Consider the following 21,058-nt stretch of genomic DNA (forward strand, 5'->3'; position numbering starts at 1 on the left):
CTTGCTTCATCTTGCCTTGATGCTGTTTCAGATCATATGTTTTCTGACCCAATTAATGTTTTGAATTAGAGATCCTTCACTCCTCTAGCTCTCCTAAATTCTGGTGAAGCCAGCACTTTCATAGACAAGAACTACACATTTACTGTATACTCCTCTCTCATCCTATGAATATTAGAAACAATGACAGCAGACCTGTTGGTAAAGGCTATATTCCTCATAATATAATCCCCCTTCACAATTTGAAACCTGATCATTTTTATCACTCTTACCCCAATGCATTGAACATTAACCACAAAATCCAGTGGTCTCATGGTCTGCTAGAGTAGACTGAAAGGTAAAAATCACTGGCCAATCTTTCTCTCAGCCTACATGAATTTCAGAGATGGCTTTACAAAACCAAGCCACCTCAGCATCCACATCAACCCTGGAATTTTCAGTTGATCTTAGTGCAAATACAATTCCTATTAGGGCTAGGTTCTAACCTCTCTTTTTCTACCAGAATCTCAGGCCATGGAGGACTACATTGATGAAGCCTATAAACAAGGCTTAATTTGACCTTTCACTTCCCCTTTGTCCACGGGGTTTTTTTGTTAAAAAGGAGGATGTTGGTCTAAGGCCATGCATAGATTATAAACACCTGTACAAGACTGTTGTGAAGCTTCACCTGCACAGTATATATAACTTCATCTTCATAAGGGAAAGAGTGGAAGGCAGAGTTCATTACAATCTGAAGCCACTTTGAGTACCTGTCTATAATGCATGGAATCTCCATTGAAAAATGGAGAAGGGCCAACTCCAACAAGATTACATCTCCTTCCTGGATTATATCTGAGGGAATAGAGATGGATGACCACAAGATAGAGGCAGTGCACTAATGACCCAAAAAGCTCTATGTGAAAACGCTGGAACACTTCATTTTTTACCACAAGTCCATAGGTTTTTACCACAGGTCCATCCACAGTTTAATTTGGATTGCTGTTCCACTCACTTCCATGTTGCAGGGAAAGAAGTTGGACTGGACCCCCGAGACACAGAAAGCGTTCTCTATGTTCACAAAGAGGTTCAGAATGGCCCCTCTTCTCAAGAACCTGGATCCCTCTAGTCCATCTATTGTGAAGGTGGACATCACTGTGTGTTGTCCCAAAGACAAGCTGAGGTAGGTGAGTTCAAGCTTCATCTACAGATTCCTCAAATGGAATTGATAATATCAAGTCAAGAATATCAACTATCCATTTACTTTGAGTACAACACCATGTTTGGCCTCAGCACAGTTAATGCAATAATACTGTGGGACCTGTAGTTTTTAACTCTGTCCACCACCGATTTCCAGTCTTACACCTCACCCTATCTACTCATATTTATGGCTTGTGTTCGCTCGCCAACATGTTGCCCCTCTTGCACAAACTTACTTGCTTTATTACTACTACCAAACTGTGACGTGTTAACTTATAGCTGCTTATTATCAAATAAACACTAATACTTTAAACACTTTATTTATTTATCTACACTTTCCCAGCAAATCCATTGGCCTTGCTTCCCATGCAACACTCTGCTGTGCACCATGCATCCACTTCCTACTAAAATGATCCATCAATCACCTTCTTTCAGGCAATGTGGCCTTATTAAATGCTTTTGAGGAATCACTTGACCCAAGGCCTATTTTCCCATTGCACTCATCCAATGGTGTCCTTTTACTCTAAGCAACTCTTAACTAACTGCTCCAATATTTTTGGACTCCACTTCCTGCCTGATTTCATCACTGGTGCAACTGTTTTTATCACTACATTATTCAATCCACTCAAGAGTCCCCTTAACACATTTAAATTCCTCAAATTCCTTAAATTCCTAATTTACTTTTCTTTTGCACCTCTTTGATGTCTCTTGGACTATCAAATGAAGCAGTTTTCCTTCTGACTCAGCTCAGCATTGTGATCAGCAGTCTTAAAGAGCACATTTATATCCTCCTCTATTCTCTTCTTTTTTGCTTTTATCTCAATTATCTCCCCCGTTAGTCCTTTCCTCTTCTGTGTTTTCTGCTCATCTTGCTTTTGATGTATTTGGTTATCAAGATACATGTGATATTTCTGGGTGGCAGCAACTGCAGAGAGGAGTAGCTCCTTCATGTTGACTATGTTGAGTAGGCTATTGATATGTTTACATTTACATTCTGTAGGACAGACTTAAACTGGCAATAAAACTGAACTTCCTTTTCATACTACGGCTCTGAATCTAACATGCTTTCTGAGACGTATACTTAATCCTAACCGGGGGTTACAGCCACATGCAGAAATGCATAAACTGCAAAACAACACGTACATTGTACAGCAAAATTACGGGCAGTATATTAAATTTACAGTATCTGAACCGTACATTTAATTTACAGCAGGTTACTGTATTATGTTATTACAGTTTTTTCTTGCCTACTATTAACTGGCAGCAAAGACTTCAGTATAGCTCTGTACATTTACAGAAGCTAAACTAATTTTACATTCTGTTACTGTATAAAGAGTAAAATTACTACATTGCATTATACTGCACTTTACTGCTATGGGATTAATCTAATTTTACAGAATCTGTAGTTATTTTTAAGAGACTGTTGCTGCATACCTACAGGCAAATTACTATCACAACTGGCATTACATGACTCAGAAACTCCATCTTCACAGCTCTGATGACTAAATTAATTGTTACTGCTGTGATAAATATTTTGAGGCAACAAGTATGAAAACAATTAAGATTCCCAAATAATTAAAAAAAAATTACTTAGAACTAATTTAGATTTTCATGCAGATCTGTCCTCTCCACAATCAAGTGCATAGTAAAAAAAAAAAAAAACTTTTTCTTGAATATCAAGACTTTTGTCTTATTTCATATTCACCTACAATATCTTTCCAAACTCAATGCATGGGTTTTTAACACTACATAATTGTTAAAGGAACAGTTTGATAAATCTAATTTTCCACTCACACTAGATGTAGTGAAATTTGAGCTATTTGGTTGCAGTGTTTGATTGCATCACTAGCCTTGCAGCTTCACTTCTAAACTAAAGCAAAATCTGGACTCCAAACATATCTTGGCTGATCAAATACATCTAGGTAAATTGTGCAAATTGAATTATTGGCTAAAATGGTGCTTTACAAATAACCAAAAAATAAGGTCTCTAGGAATGTATGAAACATTTTATACTAATAAATATTTTTTATGGACAGGCTGTCTGGTCCTCTTGCTCATTACTTTGCCTCTGCTTGCCTTTGATCCCCTCTTTGGGTTGATCCTAAAGAAATGTATGGGGGGGGAGAATGAAACATACACTATTATGAACAAAAACAGAGCACTGGCAAGTTAACATTTACATTTACATTTACAGCATTTATCCAGATGCGACTTACAAAAGTGCTTTAGAATATATAGAACATATATTAGAATATATCCTAGAATATATCCTACTACAGTACAGTAGGTTAGAGTCCAACATGCCAGTGAACTAGAATACTGAAGAATACAGGGATCAATGCTGATACCTAGAAGTACAAAATACATAAGGTCTCTTTAAAAAAAAAAAAAAGCTCCGGAATAGCAGAAAATGATAAGAAACAAGACAAAATCTTTTTTTGTTAAGGCTATTATATGCAATTTTCAAATTGCAATTTCAAAATGATCATTTTGGTCATTGTAGTTTTAAACAATAATTGAAAAAGTATGTTGAATCCAGAATTTAAAAGAGTTATCAGTTACTATAAGTAATCTCCACCAAACAAGTTTTGCATCTGCTGATCAGTTCTGTTCGTGTGTAAGGAGGTACTGTAACCTGTATTCCTCTATACAAACTTCTTTCAGCAATGAATAGTTTTGCATAGTAATGTATAGTAATGTATAGTTTAATTTTGGGATAGTTGCCTAGGATTTAATGGTTCAGATGAAAGCAATAAAATGGAATAATGGTCAGGGCTTTGATTTAGCCATTCCAGATAAGATATGTTGTTTGAGATATGTTTTCTGTTTGAGCTATGCTATTGTTTATTTATTTATCAGTGTTTGGATCATGTTTCAGTAGCTAATAGGTAATGCTGACCTACTGACCTGAAGGTTTCATGTAACTGCACTATAGGACAACTTTTAAAAATATTTTCTGTGCCTCATTTTGACAAACCTCTTTACTACTTTAAATAGCAACACTGCAATACATTATCTGTAATATGAAACCACAATATAGCATTTCCTCAAAACTATTGGACCAATCAAATGAGATTTTTTAGATTTTTTTAGAATTATAGAAATGACATCTATAAGCTTAAAATATCCATTCAAATAACACAAAGCCTCTTTTGCTGATTCACTATATTCTAACAGTAGAAATGCTTAGTATTTTTTTTTCACTTATTGCCTCTTGATAACTGGTATGTCATATTTTAAATAACCATTATGTTTATGCTACAGTATCGGCTACAAGTAGCATGCATTCTAGGCAAGAAACACTTTTTTTTACTCTCCAGTTAAAACATCTACAATCACAGAGCTTCAGGTACAAACATTTAGACAGGGCCATAGCGTGGCCAAAACAAGGTCAAAGCTAGCAAAGGTATTTTCAGTTGGTATTCTTTTTAGCTTCTTTTCTTCTTTGGCCTGATTAATGGTTCTCTATTGTTACTTTGTTTTTATTAATTTTTCAAGCTGAAAAACACTCATGGCAACAGGAGTGATCAGTGTAAGACAGTCTGATGCTGGGTCTCCTACACGGACTTGTGTTTACAACCTTCTCAGGAGTTACACTAGAAATTCTGATGGTGGAACTTATTACTGTGCTGTGGCTGCATGTGGGGAAATACTCTTTGGAAATGGAACTAAAGTTGATGTTGAAGGTAAAACCACTAATAAATAGTGATTCTCTTTTTTGTAATACATTTTAACTGTATATTTGTGTGTATATGTATATATATATAATAGGAAAAATAAAGCATTGTCTATGAATGAATCTGCTTTTAACCTGTTGCTTTTGATAATTTCAGAAAATACCAGATGGATTGTTTTGACAATATGTAATGTGATCTCTGTTGTTATCATCACAGTTCTGGGTGGACTGCTATGCAAGAACCAACAGAAACGTTTGTTAAATTACATTGTATTTAAAGATTAATCTATAATACTGGAGTCATTTTAAATTTTAACAGAATATTTTCACAAATATTTGAACATAATGACTTTTTTTCCCTTGAAAGGTTCAAGACAAGGTCAAGGTCACTCAAAACACACAAATAAGGTAAAAAAAAAAAAAAGAATTAAATATTTTCCTGCACATAAAAGTAGACTTAATTAAAAAAAACTCCAAAGCTAACTACTATACTCCTATTCTCTACATGGTTTATAACACATTTTTGTTCTCTGACAGATTGAAGACACAGGTGGCTTGAACTATGCAGCTTTGAGATTTGCTCAGAAACCTTATACCTCTGGAATATCCACAGTTATGGATAAATCAGATGTTTATGCTCAGGTCAAGATACAATAGATAATTGAAATGAGAACATTTTTATTTTCTGTTTAATGCTATATTAGTGTCACTATTTACATGCAACATGACAGCCATGAATTGGCAATAAAACTGAACTCTCATTTTGGTGATTCTAGACTTGTTTCAAATACAACTCAGATGAGCCAGACAAAGTCCTGCGTTGACACTGTGATAAACATTTGAGGTAACAAAGCATGATTATTTAAGATCATTAAATCATTAAAGACCACTTTACTTAAAACTTTAGAAAAACAGCTCAGCAGCTGCAACCAAAAATTCCACAATTTTTATTTTTATCAAGATTTGTCCTCTCCACAATCACTGGAGCCTATAATAGAAAATAACAGAATAAAAAAACCCTATCTGGAATATCAAGACTTATGCTATTTCTCCTAAATCTTTTCAAAACTCAATTAATAGGTTTTCATAACACTACTTAATTTTTAAACAAACTGTTTACCTGAACCTAATTTTCCACTCAGCCTAGAGTCAACCTGCCAACTTCATGAACAAAGATATTTTTCTTTTTTTTAGTGATGTGTTTTTACAAAAACAGTTTGTGCTATTTTTGTGACTTTTGGTTTCTAGTGTTTGATAGTAATGTTAGCCTTGCAGTTTCAGTTCTAAACTAAACTAGCAAAACCTGGACTTCAAACGTGTTGACTGATCAACTACATCTAGAATAAATTCTGAAAATTAGATTTTTGGCTTAAGTGGTCCTTTACAAATCACAAGAAATGGTGTTTTGATATCTTATATTGATTTATGTTATATATCCAAGGTCTCTAGGACTATATGAAACATTTCATACTAATAATATTTTCAAGTGTTTTATGATTACATTATTTATATCCTCATGTCATGCATGGCTATCAGATCATGTTATAGTACATTAATTAAACAGTATCATACTAAGATGTTTTATTTATGATTAAGATATGTCTTGATAAAAGAAATAGGGTGACAGAAAAATAGAGAAAGGAGAAAATAGCCCATGAATGTAAGGTAAGTACTCTGAGGGTATAAACAAGCATCAACAGGTACACCAGATGAAATGGCTCTCATATTTTGTAAGCTTCCTCATCAGGGAACAGACATGTGGATCGATAGCCAAAGACCTTTTCTGGACAGGCTGTCTGGTCCTCTTGCTCATTCCTTTGCCTCTGCTTGCATTTGATCCCCTCTCTGGGTTGAGCTTAAAGAAATGTATGAGGGGAAAAATGAAACATACACTATTATGGAATGAAAAGAGAACATTGGCAAATTAACGTATGCTTACTGATGTTAAATTTACACTTTGGTGGGGCACAGACAACGGCAATCCAGCTTGCACCCATAGATTGTGTAACTCTTTTAGTTTTCAAACTATAGCCATCAATCTAGCTGACCCATAGCACCAAACAGAATGTCATACTGACTGCACTCAGTATGAGTGTATCCCTTCATTCATCCCTTTATCCTCCCATAGGAACCCATTCATTTTATAACTCCTTACGTGGAAAACATAGAACAACTTCATTTGCTGTACTGACTGAACTATGCCAAATCACCAAATTGCTCTTCATACTAATACACTCATCTGTCCACACATCTATCCTTTCATTCATCCCTCCTTCCATCCTCCCAATACACATATAATTTAATTTACCACATTATACCATGTGTGTATTGTGTAAAGATGTTATTAATGCTTGTAGGGTCTGCAAGGTGATGCTGGTGATCAGGTCTGGAAACTTGAGCATGAGAAGGTGGTAACAGTAATCAAGATCTTGAATGTTTAGTCTTAGCATAAGGGTCGGAATATCTGATTGTGACATGCAGTGCTCAACCGTTTCTTTGTTTCTTTGTCAAACAACTTGAATGAAGAAACGTAGCTTTTATCGACACTCTTAGTTAAAAGAACAGTAGCAAAACAACCAGATCTACAGATCCTATCATTTTTACAATGCCTGCTTATTTATTTAAGTCCTAATTTCATGTTACGTTCACAAGATATTTTAAACCAAAGGCTCCTAGACATATTTCTCTGTGAGCCAGTAAACATGCACAACCCACAAAAACGTTTTGATCAGTAGTGGTGGATATGAAAATGTCAAGAAAAAGAGCTATGCATTTGCTTAACTGATTCTTTCTAATGGTTTTCAATGAATACTGTATGAAAATAAACCACCAATCAATCAATAACCTGAGCTGGTCTTGGTCTAATTCAATACACCGTAATATATAGGGAATTATGTCATGAGACCTGAAAATATCAGAGATGAAGAGGGGGGAAGTTAATAAAGATTTTAAAATTAGGGTGATCAAGCTGGTGGACATTCCCTTAAAAACATGTGGTTTGCATATATATTTTGTCTAAAGTATTTATCTTAGATATGATCTCCAAACCTAATGTTAACTACAGCTAGATTTCAAGGACAATGTCACATTTGTTAATCAGAGATTATGGAAGATTATGAAAGTACACAAAATCTGTATTTAGTGGCATGGAGCATTAAAAATGTACTTTATAACAACGCAAAGTCATATCTCGACTTGGTAGATTTTATATCAGTGATGTGATGGTTCCTCCTCTCTAGTAGTCTCTGCCTAGCAGTCATGGCCACTGCATGGCTTTTGTTTTTAATCTTTTATAGTTCCACATGCTTTGTGTTTTGGTTTCTGTGTCATGCCCCTGCACAGGTATCCCGTGTTCCCCTTTTATTTGCTGTGCCACCTGAGAAGCTTTTGCAAAACTATTGCAAAGTGGTGCACCATTTACTCTGGTATGGCCAAATCATACAATGGGGCAGTGGCAGCTCAGTGTTTAAGGTAGTTGACTTGTAATCGGATGGTTGCTGGTTAAATCCCCACCGCTGCCTCTGTTGGGCCCCTGACCAAGGCCCTTAACCCTCAGTTGTTCAAGTTGTACCCAGTGATAATTGTAAGTGGCTTTGAATAAAAGCATCATAAATGTAAATTTTGTAAATTTTGAAGGGGACCTTGATTAAAGGTGATTGTACAATGCCACTTTTTTTTTTTGATGGTCAATGGATTATCCAACTGACATTTGCAGCATGATACATGCCTCTGATGTACATCACCACAAATGCCTATCCAATAGAAATGGAACATTAACCACTTGTCTTGTCCCAAATACCTGACCATTAGATTAGGTTTGAAAAACATAAAAAGCCTAGTGAGTAACAGCTTCCTGGGTGGAAATGCCTTGTTGATGAATGGGGTTACACAAGAATGGCTAGACTGGTTTAAACTGACAGAAAGATACCCCAAATAACTACTCTTTATATCCATGGTAAGCAGAAAAGCATCTCACAACACCACTGAACACTGAGGCAGATGGGATACAACAGCAAAAGCTCACTATGCTACATCTATTCATGTCAGCATAGAACAGGAATCCATTTCTTGTGTAGGTCTTTCACTCTCTCCACTTGGAACCAACTTTGAATGGAACTTGAGTTTGTAGCTTTATTTGTTGATCTTGTATTTTTGTAAAACAGCATCTTTCACTCTCTTGTAGTCATTAGAGTGCTCACAGTTGATGTATGGTGATATACACTGCTCGAGTTTTCTCACTCAAGAGTGGGATAAAGTTTAGAGTCCAGTACTTATAAGGTCGTTTACAGGCTTGTGAATTAACCTTTCAAATGTTTTCAGGTAATGTTCTATGTCATCATTTTTTGGGAGGGGGAACATCTTGTGGCCTATCCAGCCCATATACATTGGGTGTAGGTTGAAGTTGTAGTGTTTGCTTTCTCTTTTACAGTTTGTCTCAACAAATTGTGTCATCAGCTGTCACTCTTCCCTTTCTAGCTGTATCACATTTTGAAATTGCTCGAACTGATGGTGCGCCATCTATGATGCTGTTACAAAATTTATCTGTTCAGCCTTTTCTCTCTTGTTTGCTGGGCATACAATTTCTCAGTTGATTGCTGAACTGGGACACCATGTTCTCTTTTCCTGTATGTGTAACTGTGTTCTCTTTTCCAGTATGTGTTATATATATATATATATATATATATATATATATATATATATATATATATATATATATATATATATATATATATATATATAATGTACAGCTCCAGACAAAAAATGAGACCACTCTAATTTTTTCTTAAATCAGCATCTCCACATGTACAGCAGCCATTCCATTCAAGTGTATGTTGAATTCCTTTTCAGACTCACCACATTCTACTTAATGAGATGCTAACAAATTCCTATTCTAAACCACTGCTGCTGTCATCACTATTCTCTTGTTATAGAACCAGCTGGATGAGAAAAGAAGTGCTAGGACTAACCAAAATGTAAGTGTACTCAAAATACAGCTACAGATCACGCCAAAAGAGTTGAAAAGAAAGGTCATTAATAAGGAAAAGAAGGGTTCAATTGTAGCTTTACTGTTAGAGGGATACAGTGAGCATCAGCTTGTTTCTATCTTGAAAATTTCATAAATTATGGTTTATAAGAACTGGGTGAAGCAAAAACCACATGGGATAACAACAGCTACAGACTCGCAGAGGTCACAAAAATGACTCTCTACTGACCATGATGATCGCCACCTCATTCAAATGTCACTTAACAACCGTAAGATGATGTCAAGTGACCTACAAACAGAATGGCATGCAGCGGCTGGTCTGAGTTGCACAGTTTTGCAAAAGACCATAAGGATTGGACCATAGATGACTGGAAAGGTCATCTTCTCTGATAAGTGCAATTTTCAGCTTTGTCCAACAACTGGTTGTGTAATGGTTACACAGAGACCTGGAGAGGCCTACAAGACAGAGTGTTTTACACACACTGTGAAATGTGGTGCACTGTGAAATTCAGTGATGATCTAGGGGTGTTTCAGCAAGGCTGGAATCGGGCAGATTTGTCTTTGTGAAGGACACATGAATCAAGCCACTTACAAAACTGTGCTGGAAGAAAACTTGCTTCCTTCTGCTCTGACAGTGTTCCCCAACTCTGATTGTTTTTTTTTCAACAGGACAATGCTTCATGTCACACAGCCAGGTCAATCAAAGTGTGGATGAGGGACCACCAGATCAAGACCCTATCATGGCCAGCCCAATCTCCAGACCTGAACCGCATTGAAAACCTCTGTTATGTGATCAAGAGTAAGATGGATGGTCACAAAACATCAAACAAAGCCAAGCTCCTGGAATTTCTGTGCCAAGAGTGGCATAAAGTTATGCAACAGCAACATGAAAGACTGGTAGAAAGCATGCCAAGATGCACCAAATATTGATTTCTTGACTCATCCTATGTTGAAATATTAGTACTGTGTTGTTTATAAATGAATATGAGCTTGTTTTCTTTGCATTATTTCTGTAACTATTGTTATTTTGACCATTAGTTATTTTCATAAAAGAACATGCTCTAAAATACAATATTTTTATCTGGAATTTGAAAGAAATGTTGCCAGTATTTTATAGAATAAAACAAAAATGCTCAGCCTGCTCAAACACATAGCCATCAATTGTAAAACTAAAAACTAAAGAAACTGATAATTTTGTAGTGGTCTGTTACTTTTTTCCAGAGTTGTGTATATACACATCACTTCCCTTCTCCATGGGTCAACATAAAACGGAAACATCACTGAACATAAAAATAGCCTGCTTGCTGATGTGGTAAGTCACCTTTCTCAATTCCATAATTGTAACAGCCTTTACCGGCTTCCTCTGACTGGATGGTCTGTTGGCTTTTATACACTAATTATCCCATCACTTTCCTGTGGGAACAATCACTAACACCTGTGCAATGATTAAAATTCACAGTCTTAACTATACAGTTACATGATATTTTAACATTGACAATACATTTTTTAGGCAAGACAGTTTAAAAAATGAATTGTGCATCAATCTCTCATTTTATTTTTGGTTTCACATTAAGATTTTTCTTGTTGGTGTGGAGGGTTCTCCCACTCCCTCAAGGACAAGGTTGGCCTCTTCCTCTTCCAAATGCTTTGGAACTCCTTCAGCTGCTGCAAGAATACTACAGCTTCTGCTATCTCAGTAGATTTCATCAAAATCTATGCCACGACTCTTCCACCTAATAGAGAAGATTGTACTATAGATTTCCTGCCTGATTCCACAGTCTCCCCACAGTCAAGCTTGCCCACTGTGTTATGCTTAGGAAGCAAGGCCATGGAGGAGTACATAAGAGAAGCACTGGCTCAAACTGTCTGAGTCCCCAGCAGTCACCACATTCAGTGGAGTCAGTGACATTCTGTAGAACAAAAGACAGGAAGAGGCCATTTAGCACAATGCGAGACCATTTGAAGTGAATTACTGCTACACTGAAATACACGTGTTGCTAGACACATAATTTTCTATGGGTTTCCAAGGCTGTATATATTTTATTACAATGAAACTTATGTATAGATTCAGTGCAATAAATATATGAAGAATTGTGGCACTGGATCCATAGCTGTTGGAGCTTGGTTTTGTCAACAGTTGTCAGCTGATATGATGCATCTGAAATTGCCAAGAAAATATACTAATATACTATACTTATTAAATACTAATATTTAGTGAAATGGAAACAGAAAAATCACCAGAAAATGGGAGTGATTTAAAAAAATAAAAATGCAGCTAGGTTTTTAAGGATATATATGACCCAGCCCCTCATTGTCATACAACCAATTAAACACTGTGATGTCAGTATCCTTTTATGTTCTCACTAGTCATTATTCTGTGCAAATCAATACATGGGCAGAGGTAAAGGATTATTCCACCAAATCTTTATACAAAGAGCATGTAAGTGGAATAAATTTGTTTTGTGCATGCCTCTCTGAAAACAGATGCATCTCTTAAGTACTGGAAGGATACAAAGGTGACCATCAAAATAATCAAGTATTTATGATTTTATGTGGATATTTTAAAAGTGAAATTAGAGACTTACAGGCTTGTTAAACTGTTTAGAGGATCTGTCTTTGGATTCTACAGTCTATTAATATGATATTGTTGTTAAACACACTGGCATAAATTCACTTTCATAAACATATATTTCTACAAAAAAAAATTTCTTCCAGACTTCATTGAAAAATGAGGTTCCTGTTCTTGATTATATACCTTTACTCAGACTGCTTTTGTAAGTTATATTTTCTGTTTTAGTTTTTCATATGATTACAGTGTCCTTTTCATTTAATTTTTATGCATATATTCTCTTTGCATTTTCAGATGCACGATGTCAGGTGGTGGTGGTTGTGCAAAAGGACCCTCTAATAACAGCTGAACTTGGAGCCAATGTGACATTTCTTTGTAAGTATTCCTCCAAATTTATCAATATAGTTTCATGGTACAAGCAGACTATCGGATCGAGACCACTACTAGTTGCAGACTCTCAGCGCTACTCAAAAGAAGCCACATTTTATAATGGTTTTGACAAAAAACATTATATTGTACAAACTGAAGACAGCAGTTGTGCTTTGAGCATTGTGAAAACAGAGCAGACTGACTCGGCGACCTACTACTGTACTGTGGCTTTTATGAATACCATTACTTTTGGAGATGGAACCGTTTTGGTGATCAAAGATTCTGAAGTTTTGTCACACTTTCAACCCAAATGCTAATGCAGAAATAAGAATTTTAATTGGATATTATTGCAGATATTTATTATCAAACATTTTTGATCAAGGATGTTTTATTTGGTAATATTTTATGTTACACATTAGTTGATTACTTCTTTGTTAAAGTTATTTATTGCTTCTAATGCATTACTTTTTAAGGTGCACATTATTCCAGCCACACACTTCTCCAGCAGCCTGTGTCAGAGCCAGTTCATCCAGGAAACTCTGTGACTCTGCAGTGTACAGTCCTCACTGAGAGCTGTGCCAGAGGACACAGTGTCTGCTGGTTCAGACATGGTTCAGAAGAGTCTCAACCAGGAATTATTTATACTAACGGACACAGCAAGAGTCAGTGTCAGAAGAGCTCTGCAGCTGACTCTCCTACAGAGAGCTGTGTGTATGAGCTCACAAAGAGGAATCTCAGCCTCTCTGATGCTGGAACTTACTACTGTGCTGTGGCTCTTTGTGGAGAGATACTGTTTGGGAATGGAACTACACTGTTCTTCAATGGTAAGCATTGCAATATTTTGTCAGGTGAAAAAAAGCAAACCCTAGATCAACATCCAATTACTACTACTTGGTGTTTTAACACCATGTTAGATAGATTAAAGATATTAGATAGTAAACCTAGAGACAGCATACTTAAAAAAATTATAGATATTTATAGACTACTGTAAAATACTGAGTAGGGATACAGTTGTATGTTTATTTAAAAGCAACTATTGTTGTGCTTCATGCATGTTTTGGTTTTTGCTCATCATGCAAATTTAAAAACCTAATATTAATATGATCAAAATATGTATGTACAAAAATGGAAATACAGTTAACTGTAGGAAAAAAGCAATATAATATCAGATGCCTTTGAAAGTCCAGTCCACTGAGGTTTGTGCCACTAAGTACCTGCTGATTGATCACTCTTGAGTGCCCCTAGGTTAGATAAACACAAATAAGCTCATAGTTCCTTCTTCTATGCCATCTGCACTTTAGCTTGAGTTCTCAGAAGTCTTCCTATTTTCACCATTCCACAGTCACTCTTCATACATTGCCACAAGCATCAATTGAAAGTATTTCTGCACCAGTCAAATAAAAATATAAAAGGTGGATTTAGGTCACTTACGAAAAGTAGCCAACAATGGTTCTCTATATGTGTGGTTAGTTGTGCAGGTCAGTGAATCAGAAATAATCAGAATAAGAAGTATGCCCTGAGAGCAAAAGCAAAACCTCCTAAATGCAGACGTGTAGAAAAATAGTATTTTCTGTTAAAATCTGTATCTTAACTGAACTTTGTTTTAGAAACCAAAATGGAGACATGGAAACTCCCTGTCTTAGCACTTGCATCATCAAACATCATAACTGTAACTGTGGTTATAATGCTTATCAGAATGTTTCAAAAGTATCGACAAAAAGGTATGGATTTTTCAAGTTTTCTTATATATTTGCACATAAATATCCAGTATCTCTAAATGTGAAATTACAGTTAATTATACTTTCTGATTGTTTTCAAGACTCTTTAACTGCTCAAACAATACAAGTGAATCAGGTAAGTGTTAATTTCTGAATTGCCACAGAATTCAATTGATGTTATTCGAATCTCTCAATCAATAAACCTACTTCAAAAAGTGGTCTCTCACTGTATGACACAGAATGTTCATTTGAAAGCTGACAACTAAACTTTTGTGTTTATTTTATTGCTCTTGCAGGTTGATGAGAAGGATTCCTTGAATTATGCTGCTTTAGGTTTTTCTCCTGAGCCTCTTCAAAAAAATCAAGAGCAAAGGCCATTAAAGACAAATCTGTATATGCACAAGTCAGACTGTGAAAACTGTAGGTTTGATTTTCCTTATAAGTAAGCATGTTAATACACCAGTTACAAATATGGTAAAACTTGTCCAAATACACTTGTGCAAATGAAAACATAAAATTCCTTACAATAAAACTGTTTTTATTGCAGCTTAATTTTTAAAGTTCACAAATCAGTATATAAATATGTTGATTCAGCATATGTATCACTCTCACTAATTTCCCCAGGCCTTTGCTTTATGTTTGTGTGTGTGTATTGTCATAGATATGAAACCAACATAAAAACAGTTTCAAAACATTTTAATTACTCACTAGCCACTTAGTTTTCATGTTTTACAGTGTTTAACCATTGTGTTTTCTTAAGGGTCAAAAATGACCCGCCACCACATTTAACTGCAGAGAAAACCCCTTTAATGATCTTTTTTCAACATGAAATTTGATTACTTTTCCTACAGTGTCTCCAAGATTGGAAAGAGTGAAAAATAATGTTGTTTATATTTCCATGAAAGCTGTACACCTCCAGGGTACAAAGATTGTCTTAGGGTCATTTTTGACCCACCAGTTTTAAAATAATTTATATTTCACAAAAACCACAAAATCACACAAGCATGTTCACACACACACACAATCACACGCACACACACATACACACACACAATGAGAAATTGAAATTATTTGCTACTGATAGAACTCTAAAAACTATAACTTTCTTGTGCACGAGAGGCTATGACCCCACAAATGTATCAAGTTCAGAGATTAAATAAAAACAAATTCAGATGAAACAAACTAAATTTCAGACAAAATAAACATTTCTTGAAAGCATTGTTTACTAAAGGGGAATGCAGTGAAAGGCTATAAAAGGTGCAGCAAGTGACAGTACCCACACATTTCAGTGCCCAACAGCTTATAGATCTAATTTTTTCAGATGTTCAGGAAGAACAAGAGCTCAATGATTTAGAAGAGGTATCTGAAGAAGAGGATGGGGAGGAATATAACCCAGAGCACGATGAATCATCTTCAGATGAAGAAGAAATCCCCCAAGCTAATGGAGAGACATTTTTGTCAAAAAATGGCAAAATAACATGGTCCCTGTTACCATATGACATACATGGCAGGGAGGCAGCTCAAATTGTCATAAAGATGACCCACATGATATGCAGCTGCTCATGCCCCCGACATCACTTCAGCATTCTACATGTATATCACACCAGTCATCAAAAAAAAAAAATTATCCTGCAAATGACAAATTTGGAAGGTTTCCGTAAATATGTGGACATCTGGAAAAAAATGGATGTGATTGACCTGCCAGCCTACAGATGGCTGCTAATTGTAGCAGGTGCTTAGGTCATGAGGTGAGGCTGCATCTAGTCTCTGAGATGCAGAGAGTGGACGGGCGATTTTTCATGCCGCAATGCCACTGAAAGTGTTCACGCTTTATTCATGAATGCTGGGAGAAAAATGGGAGATTGATATGTTTTAGTTGAATTTCTCACTGTATGGTGCATAAGAAAATATCACTATGTTGCCAAAAAATGTTGATGACTGCAATTGTTTCCTTTCAGTACAATGCATTAGAAACTACTTTCTGCACATTCTGCTATATAATTGCCATCTCTTACTAAAATGTTAATGTTTACACCTATGCAGAACCTTAAATAAAAATGATAATGCATCTCTACTTTAGTGTACACAAAAGAATATAGCAGGTGTACTGTAATAAAAATTAGTGGTGGCCACTGATTAAATACAGTCTTTCTGCAATGTGAAAAGAGAAAACTCAAATATTCATAAAGACAAACTTGTATGAAGGTTGCTTCTTCAAGCAAAGTAGATTGGGGGTTTAAAACTCAATTCAGCTATTTTATTTTAGGGGGTTAGTGAAGGTGGGTCATATTTGACCCTTAGGACATGGTGTGTATACAGAATATTAAGACAACACGAGGGTTAAAATGATGTTTAAATAGCAAGATATAAAATATAACTTCAATGTCTTGATAGAACATCATGCTTCTGTTTTAATATAATCTGTGTAGAAACAGGATGTACTACTGTCAGATCATGTGTGTGACATGTGCAGGGAGGGAACGAGATGCAAGCCCACATTAAGAATGTCTATATTCTCCATAATACAACAAACACAAAGCAGAGGAGTGAATGAAAAAAGAAGCAAAGCACTTGCATAAACTCTCAAGACACTGGGCCACAGTTGATTAACCATCCCTGTGGGCTTGAATAGAGAGAGACCAAAATATAAATGAGGGACAGGTGCATGTAATCAATAATTAGGAGACTGCAGAAGGTATGGTGTGTGTGGGAGTGTGTCTGGCTGTTGGCATGTCCCTCGGGCTGGATGCCTGGTACACTATGACAAAGTGAACAAAGGAGTGATTTGCACATAAGTATAAAACTATAACAGAATTAATGATCAATATTGATCTGAAGTCAGCATAAAATGCACCAGCAATAGTGTTTTCCTTAGATATGTCAATTGAACTCTCTCCACACCAAATTGCTGATTGCATGTCCTGTAATGTTTCCAATTAATTTCTCATTATTTAATAAGCGTAGAACAGTTTTCCCCATTCTAGACCTTGGAACCCCCCCCCCCCCCCAAAAGGCCACATTTTAGTCCTGTCCCAGTTCACAATAAAGTCAAAGACAAATGTATTAATATAAGACATTTGTCAACATGTCACAAACCTGGGTCCAGATACCTAAGGAGAAAGCCAGAGGCAACACTGGGAAGCAAAAACTCCCTGGGCTGAATTAAGGAAGAAACTTTGGGAGGACCAAGACTCAAGGGAGCCCACCCATTACATAGTAGATGGAGCATTATTTATACCAGTGGGCCTGTGGGTGGGATGTTTCTGACATGGCAACATCAGTTCATCTACTGGCTAATTTAGTTCATCTATAGGTGGGGCTTAAATTTTTTTTATATGCTTTCTACTAGCCTAGGAGTGATGGTCACCATCTTTAAGAAATGGATCTGGAGAATTTGTGTAAACAATAGAGGTAGCACTTCTCAGTCTCCCTAGGAAAGTCTATGACGAGGCAAAGTATTGTCTGATTGTTGAGCCTTGGGTTCAAGAGGGACAATGATACGGTTCTCATGAAACAGTGGACCAGCTCTTTACCTTCTCCTAGATAGTTGAGGAGCAGGGGAATTTGACATTCCAGTACACATTCACTGGCCACTTTATTAGGTACACCTTGCCAGTACCAGATTGGACCCGCTTTTGCCTTAATAATTGCGTCAATGTTTAATGCATTTTCCTACCACTGCTATGCTGATGACACTCAATTATTTCTTTCTTTTCCACCCTCTGACACACAGGTCTCCAGATCTCTGCATGCTTGACTGACATTGTGTCATGGATGAAGCTCAACCCCAGTAAAACTGAGCTTGTGTACATCCCAGGTACTCCCAACCCTTACCATCCCAGGTACTCCCAACCCTTACTCACAGTATCTTTTGAGAACTCCATGCTATCACCATCTGAAGCTGCCTGTAGCCTGGGAATAACTTTGGACAACCAGTTGTCATTCTCAACTCATGTTTAAAATCTAACCTGGTCTTACAGATTTCTCCTTTGTAACATACGAAGGATTCGGCCCTTTCTCTCACAGGAAGCTAGGCAGGTGCTTGTGCAGTCTCTTGTGATCTCAAAGATAGACTACTGCAACTCACTACTTGCTGGTCTGCCTCCAAGAGCTATCAGCCCTCTACAATTTGTCCAGAATGCAGCAGCTGGTCTTCAATCTTCCAAAGTTCACACATGTTGCTCTGCTGCTGCGCTTCCTTAATTGGCTTCCAGTAGCTGCATACATCAGATTTAAAACATTGTTGCTTGTCTACAAAGCCAAAAATGGACCAGCCCCTCCATTCATGAGGTCAATGGTCAAAGCCCGATCTGTACCTTGAGTATATCAAACCTCAAGTATGGCTCCACTTGAAATACCTTGCTTCAGGTCTCATGGATGAAAAGCATTGAGACTATTTTCTGTCCTGGCTCCAAGATGGTGGAATGAACAGCCACTTGCTGTCCAGACAGCATAGTCCCTTGCAGTCTGCAAAGGCAGACTGAAGATCCCTCTATTCATGGATTATTTAAATGACAACTGACCCTGCTCCCATATTGAATGACTAAATTAGTACTTTTGTAGGGTATTGTTTATTACACTGATGTTGTTTAACAAACTCTAGCACTTTTTGTTTATTACACTTATCATTGTTTAAGAGAGACTTTGTGTATTTTGTACTTCTAGGCATCAGCAGTGATCCCTGTATTTCTACAGTATTCTAGATGATTTGTATATTAAACTCTAATCTGCTGTACTGGCTAGGATGTATTCTATGAATAAATGACAAAGCACTTTTGTAAGTAAAAAATGTCTGCTAAATGCCACAAATGTAAATGTAAATGTAAAGGCATAGATTCAACAAAGTTCTGAAAACATTCCTCAGAGACTTTGGTCCATATTGACATGACAGCATCATACAGCTGCGTATCCATGATGCGACTCTTCTGTTCCACTACATCCCAAAGGTGATCTATTGCATTGGGATTTGGTAGCTGTGGAGGCCATTTGAGTAAGTGACCTCACAGTTATGTTCAAGTAACCAGTTTGCGATATTTTGAGCTTTGTGACATGGCATGTTATCCTGCTTGAAGTAATCATCAGAAGATAGGTACCTTTTTATCATAAAGGGATGGACATAGTTAAAATTATGCTCAATTAGTCTTAAGATGGCATAAAAGTTCATCCTAAGTCTGAACTGTTGATACAAGGCAGGATGGATCCATGCTTTTATGTTTACACAAAATTCTGACCCTACTATCCAAATGTAACCGGAGAAATTGGGACTTAATCAAATCAGGCAATGTTTTTTTCCAATCTTATATTTTACAACTTTGGTGAGCCCATGTGAATTATAACCTCAGTTGTCTGTTCTTATCTGACAGGAGTGGCACCCAGTGTGGTCTTCTGCTGCTGTAGCCAATCTGTTTGACATGTGCATTCATAGATGCTCTTCTACATACCTCATTGTACCGAGTGGTTACTTGAGTTACTGTTGCCTTTCTATAACCTCAACCCAGTCTGCCATTCTCCTCTGTTCTCTGGCATCAATAAGGCATTTTGTTTCCAAGAGAACTGTGGCTCATTGGATATTTTCTCTTTTTTGTATCATTCTCTTTAAACCCTAGAGATGGTTGTGTGTGAAATTTCCAGTAAGTCAGCAATTTCTGAAATACTTAGACCAGCCTATCTAGTACCAACAACTTTTCCATATTTAAAATCACTTAAATCACCTTTCTTTCCCATTCTGATGCTTGGTTTGAACTTCAGCATGTCATCTTGACCATGTCTACATGCCTAAATGCATTAAATTGCTACTGTGTGATTGTCTGATTACATATTTGCATTAACAAGCAGTTGAACAGGTGTAACTAATAACGTTATTGGTGTATATGGTTTTGTGGATCTGAAGAAGGCGTATGTCTATGTGTCAAATTATGCTCTGTGGGAGGTGTTTTGGGAGTACAGGGTGTCTGGGTCACTGATGTAGTCCATTTGATTTTTCTACTTTCACGGTGTCATTTGTTACACATTCTCAGCATTAAGCTAGTGTTGTATTTCTGGTTCCCTTGTATGAAGGTCTTCAGTACACACTTGAATTCTTTGCAGATCATTGTGAAGCACTCAGTATAACTGCAATTCCTCCACATTGAGCGAAGCTAGTCAAGATCATTTGAGAATCTATTAAGGATTCAGTGGTCACCTCCCACTGAAGGTATACCAGACATGGCCACCTGGAAGGAGGTCTTCATGTAGACCCTGGACCCCTGGCATTAAATTCTTTGGCAGGCCCAGGTGCTCCTAGGGATCCTCTAGGAGTAGATGGAGGCACATGGCACATGGAGTAGATGGCTGAAGACACATGGGGTTCTCTGCTCACCAGATTTCCTCTGCAACTCTGAAATAATTTAAGTGTAGAAGAAGATTAATATTGATTAGATGATTAAAATATCAGAAAGTTGTGAAATGTTTCTACTTCACACACAATACACACACATTTTGCAGACTAATTTTAAGTGAATGTCTTTGATCCAAACGAATGATTGTCATACATACACATATACTGTAATGAGGCAGGATCAGCCAGATGC

The 21,058-nt window shown here is 36.7% G+C and overlaps 1 protein-coding gene across 1 annotated transcript; it reads left to right on the top strand.

The window, feature by feature from the left end:
• The first annotated feature begins 755 nt into the window (after positions 1-755).
• On the top strand, positions 756-16,441 carry LOC145643545 (uncharacterized). The gene is made up of 10 exons (XM_081695076.1): positions 756-866; positions 1,002-1,156; positions 4,762-4,859; positions 12,332-12,349; positions 12,697-12,777; positions 13,245-13,595; positions 14,379-14,492; positions 14,591-14,625; positions 14,786-14,909; positions 15,811-16,441. The coding sequence occupies exons 1-10, from the start codon at positions 756-758 to the stop codon at positions 16,227-16,229; spliced, it is 1,506 nt and encodes a 501-aa protein (XP_081551202.1). The 3' UTR covers positions 16,230-16,441.
• The last annotated feature ends 4,617 nt before the right edge of the window (positions 16,442-21,058 follow it).

The sequence above is a fragment of the Electrophorus electricus genome, chromosome 13 (assembly GCF_041902795.1).
Source record: "Electrophorus electricus isolate QZ-2024a chromosome 13, ASM4190279v1, whole genome shotgun sequence".
Classification (NCBI taxonomy): Eukaryota; Metazoa; Chordata; class Actinopteri; order Gymnotiformes; family Gymnotidae; genus Electrophorus; species Electrophorus electricus.

Bases quoted from the DNA above. Each gene is read 5' to 3' on its own strand.
- LOC145643545 (XM_081695076.1), top strand. From the start codon at position 756: ATGCATGGAATCTCCATTGAAAAATGGAGAAGGGCCAACTCCAACAAG. The intron at 1,157-4,761 runs GTAGGTGAGTTC...CAACCTTCTCAG, and splicing joins TGTCCCAAAGACAAGCTGAG to GAGTTACACTAGAAATTCTG. The intron at 14,910-15,810 runs GTAGGTTTGATT...TAATTTTTTCAG, and splicing joins CAAGTCAGACTGTGAAAACT to ATGTTCAGGAAGAACAAGAG.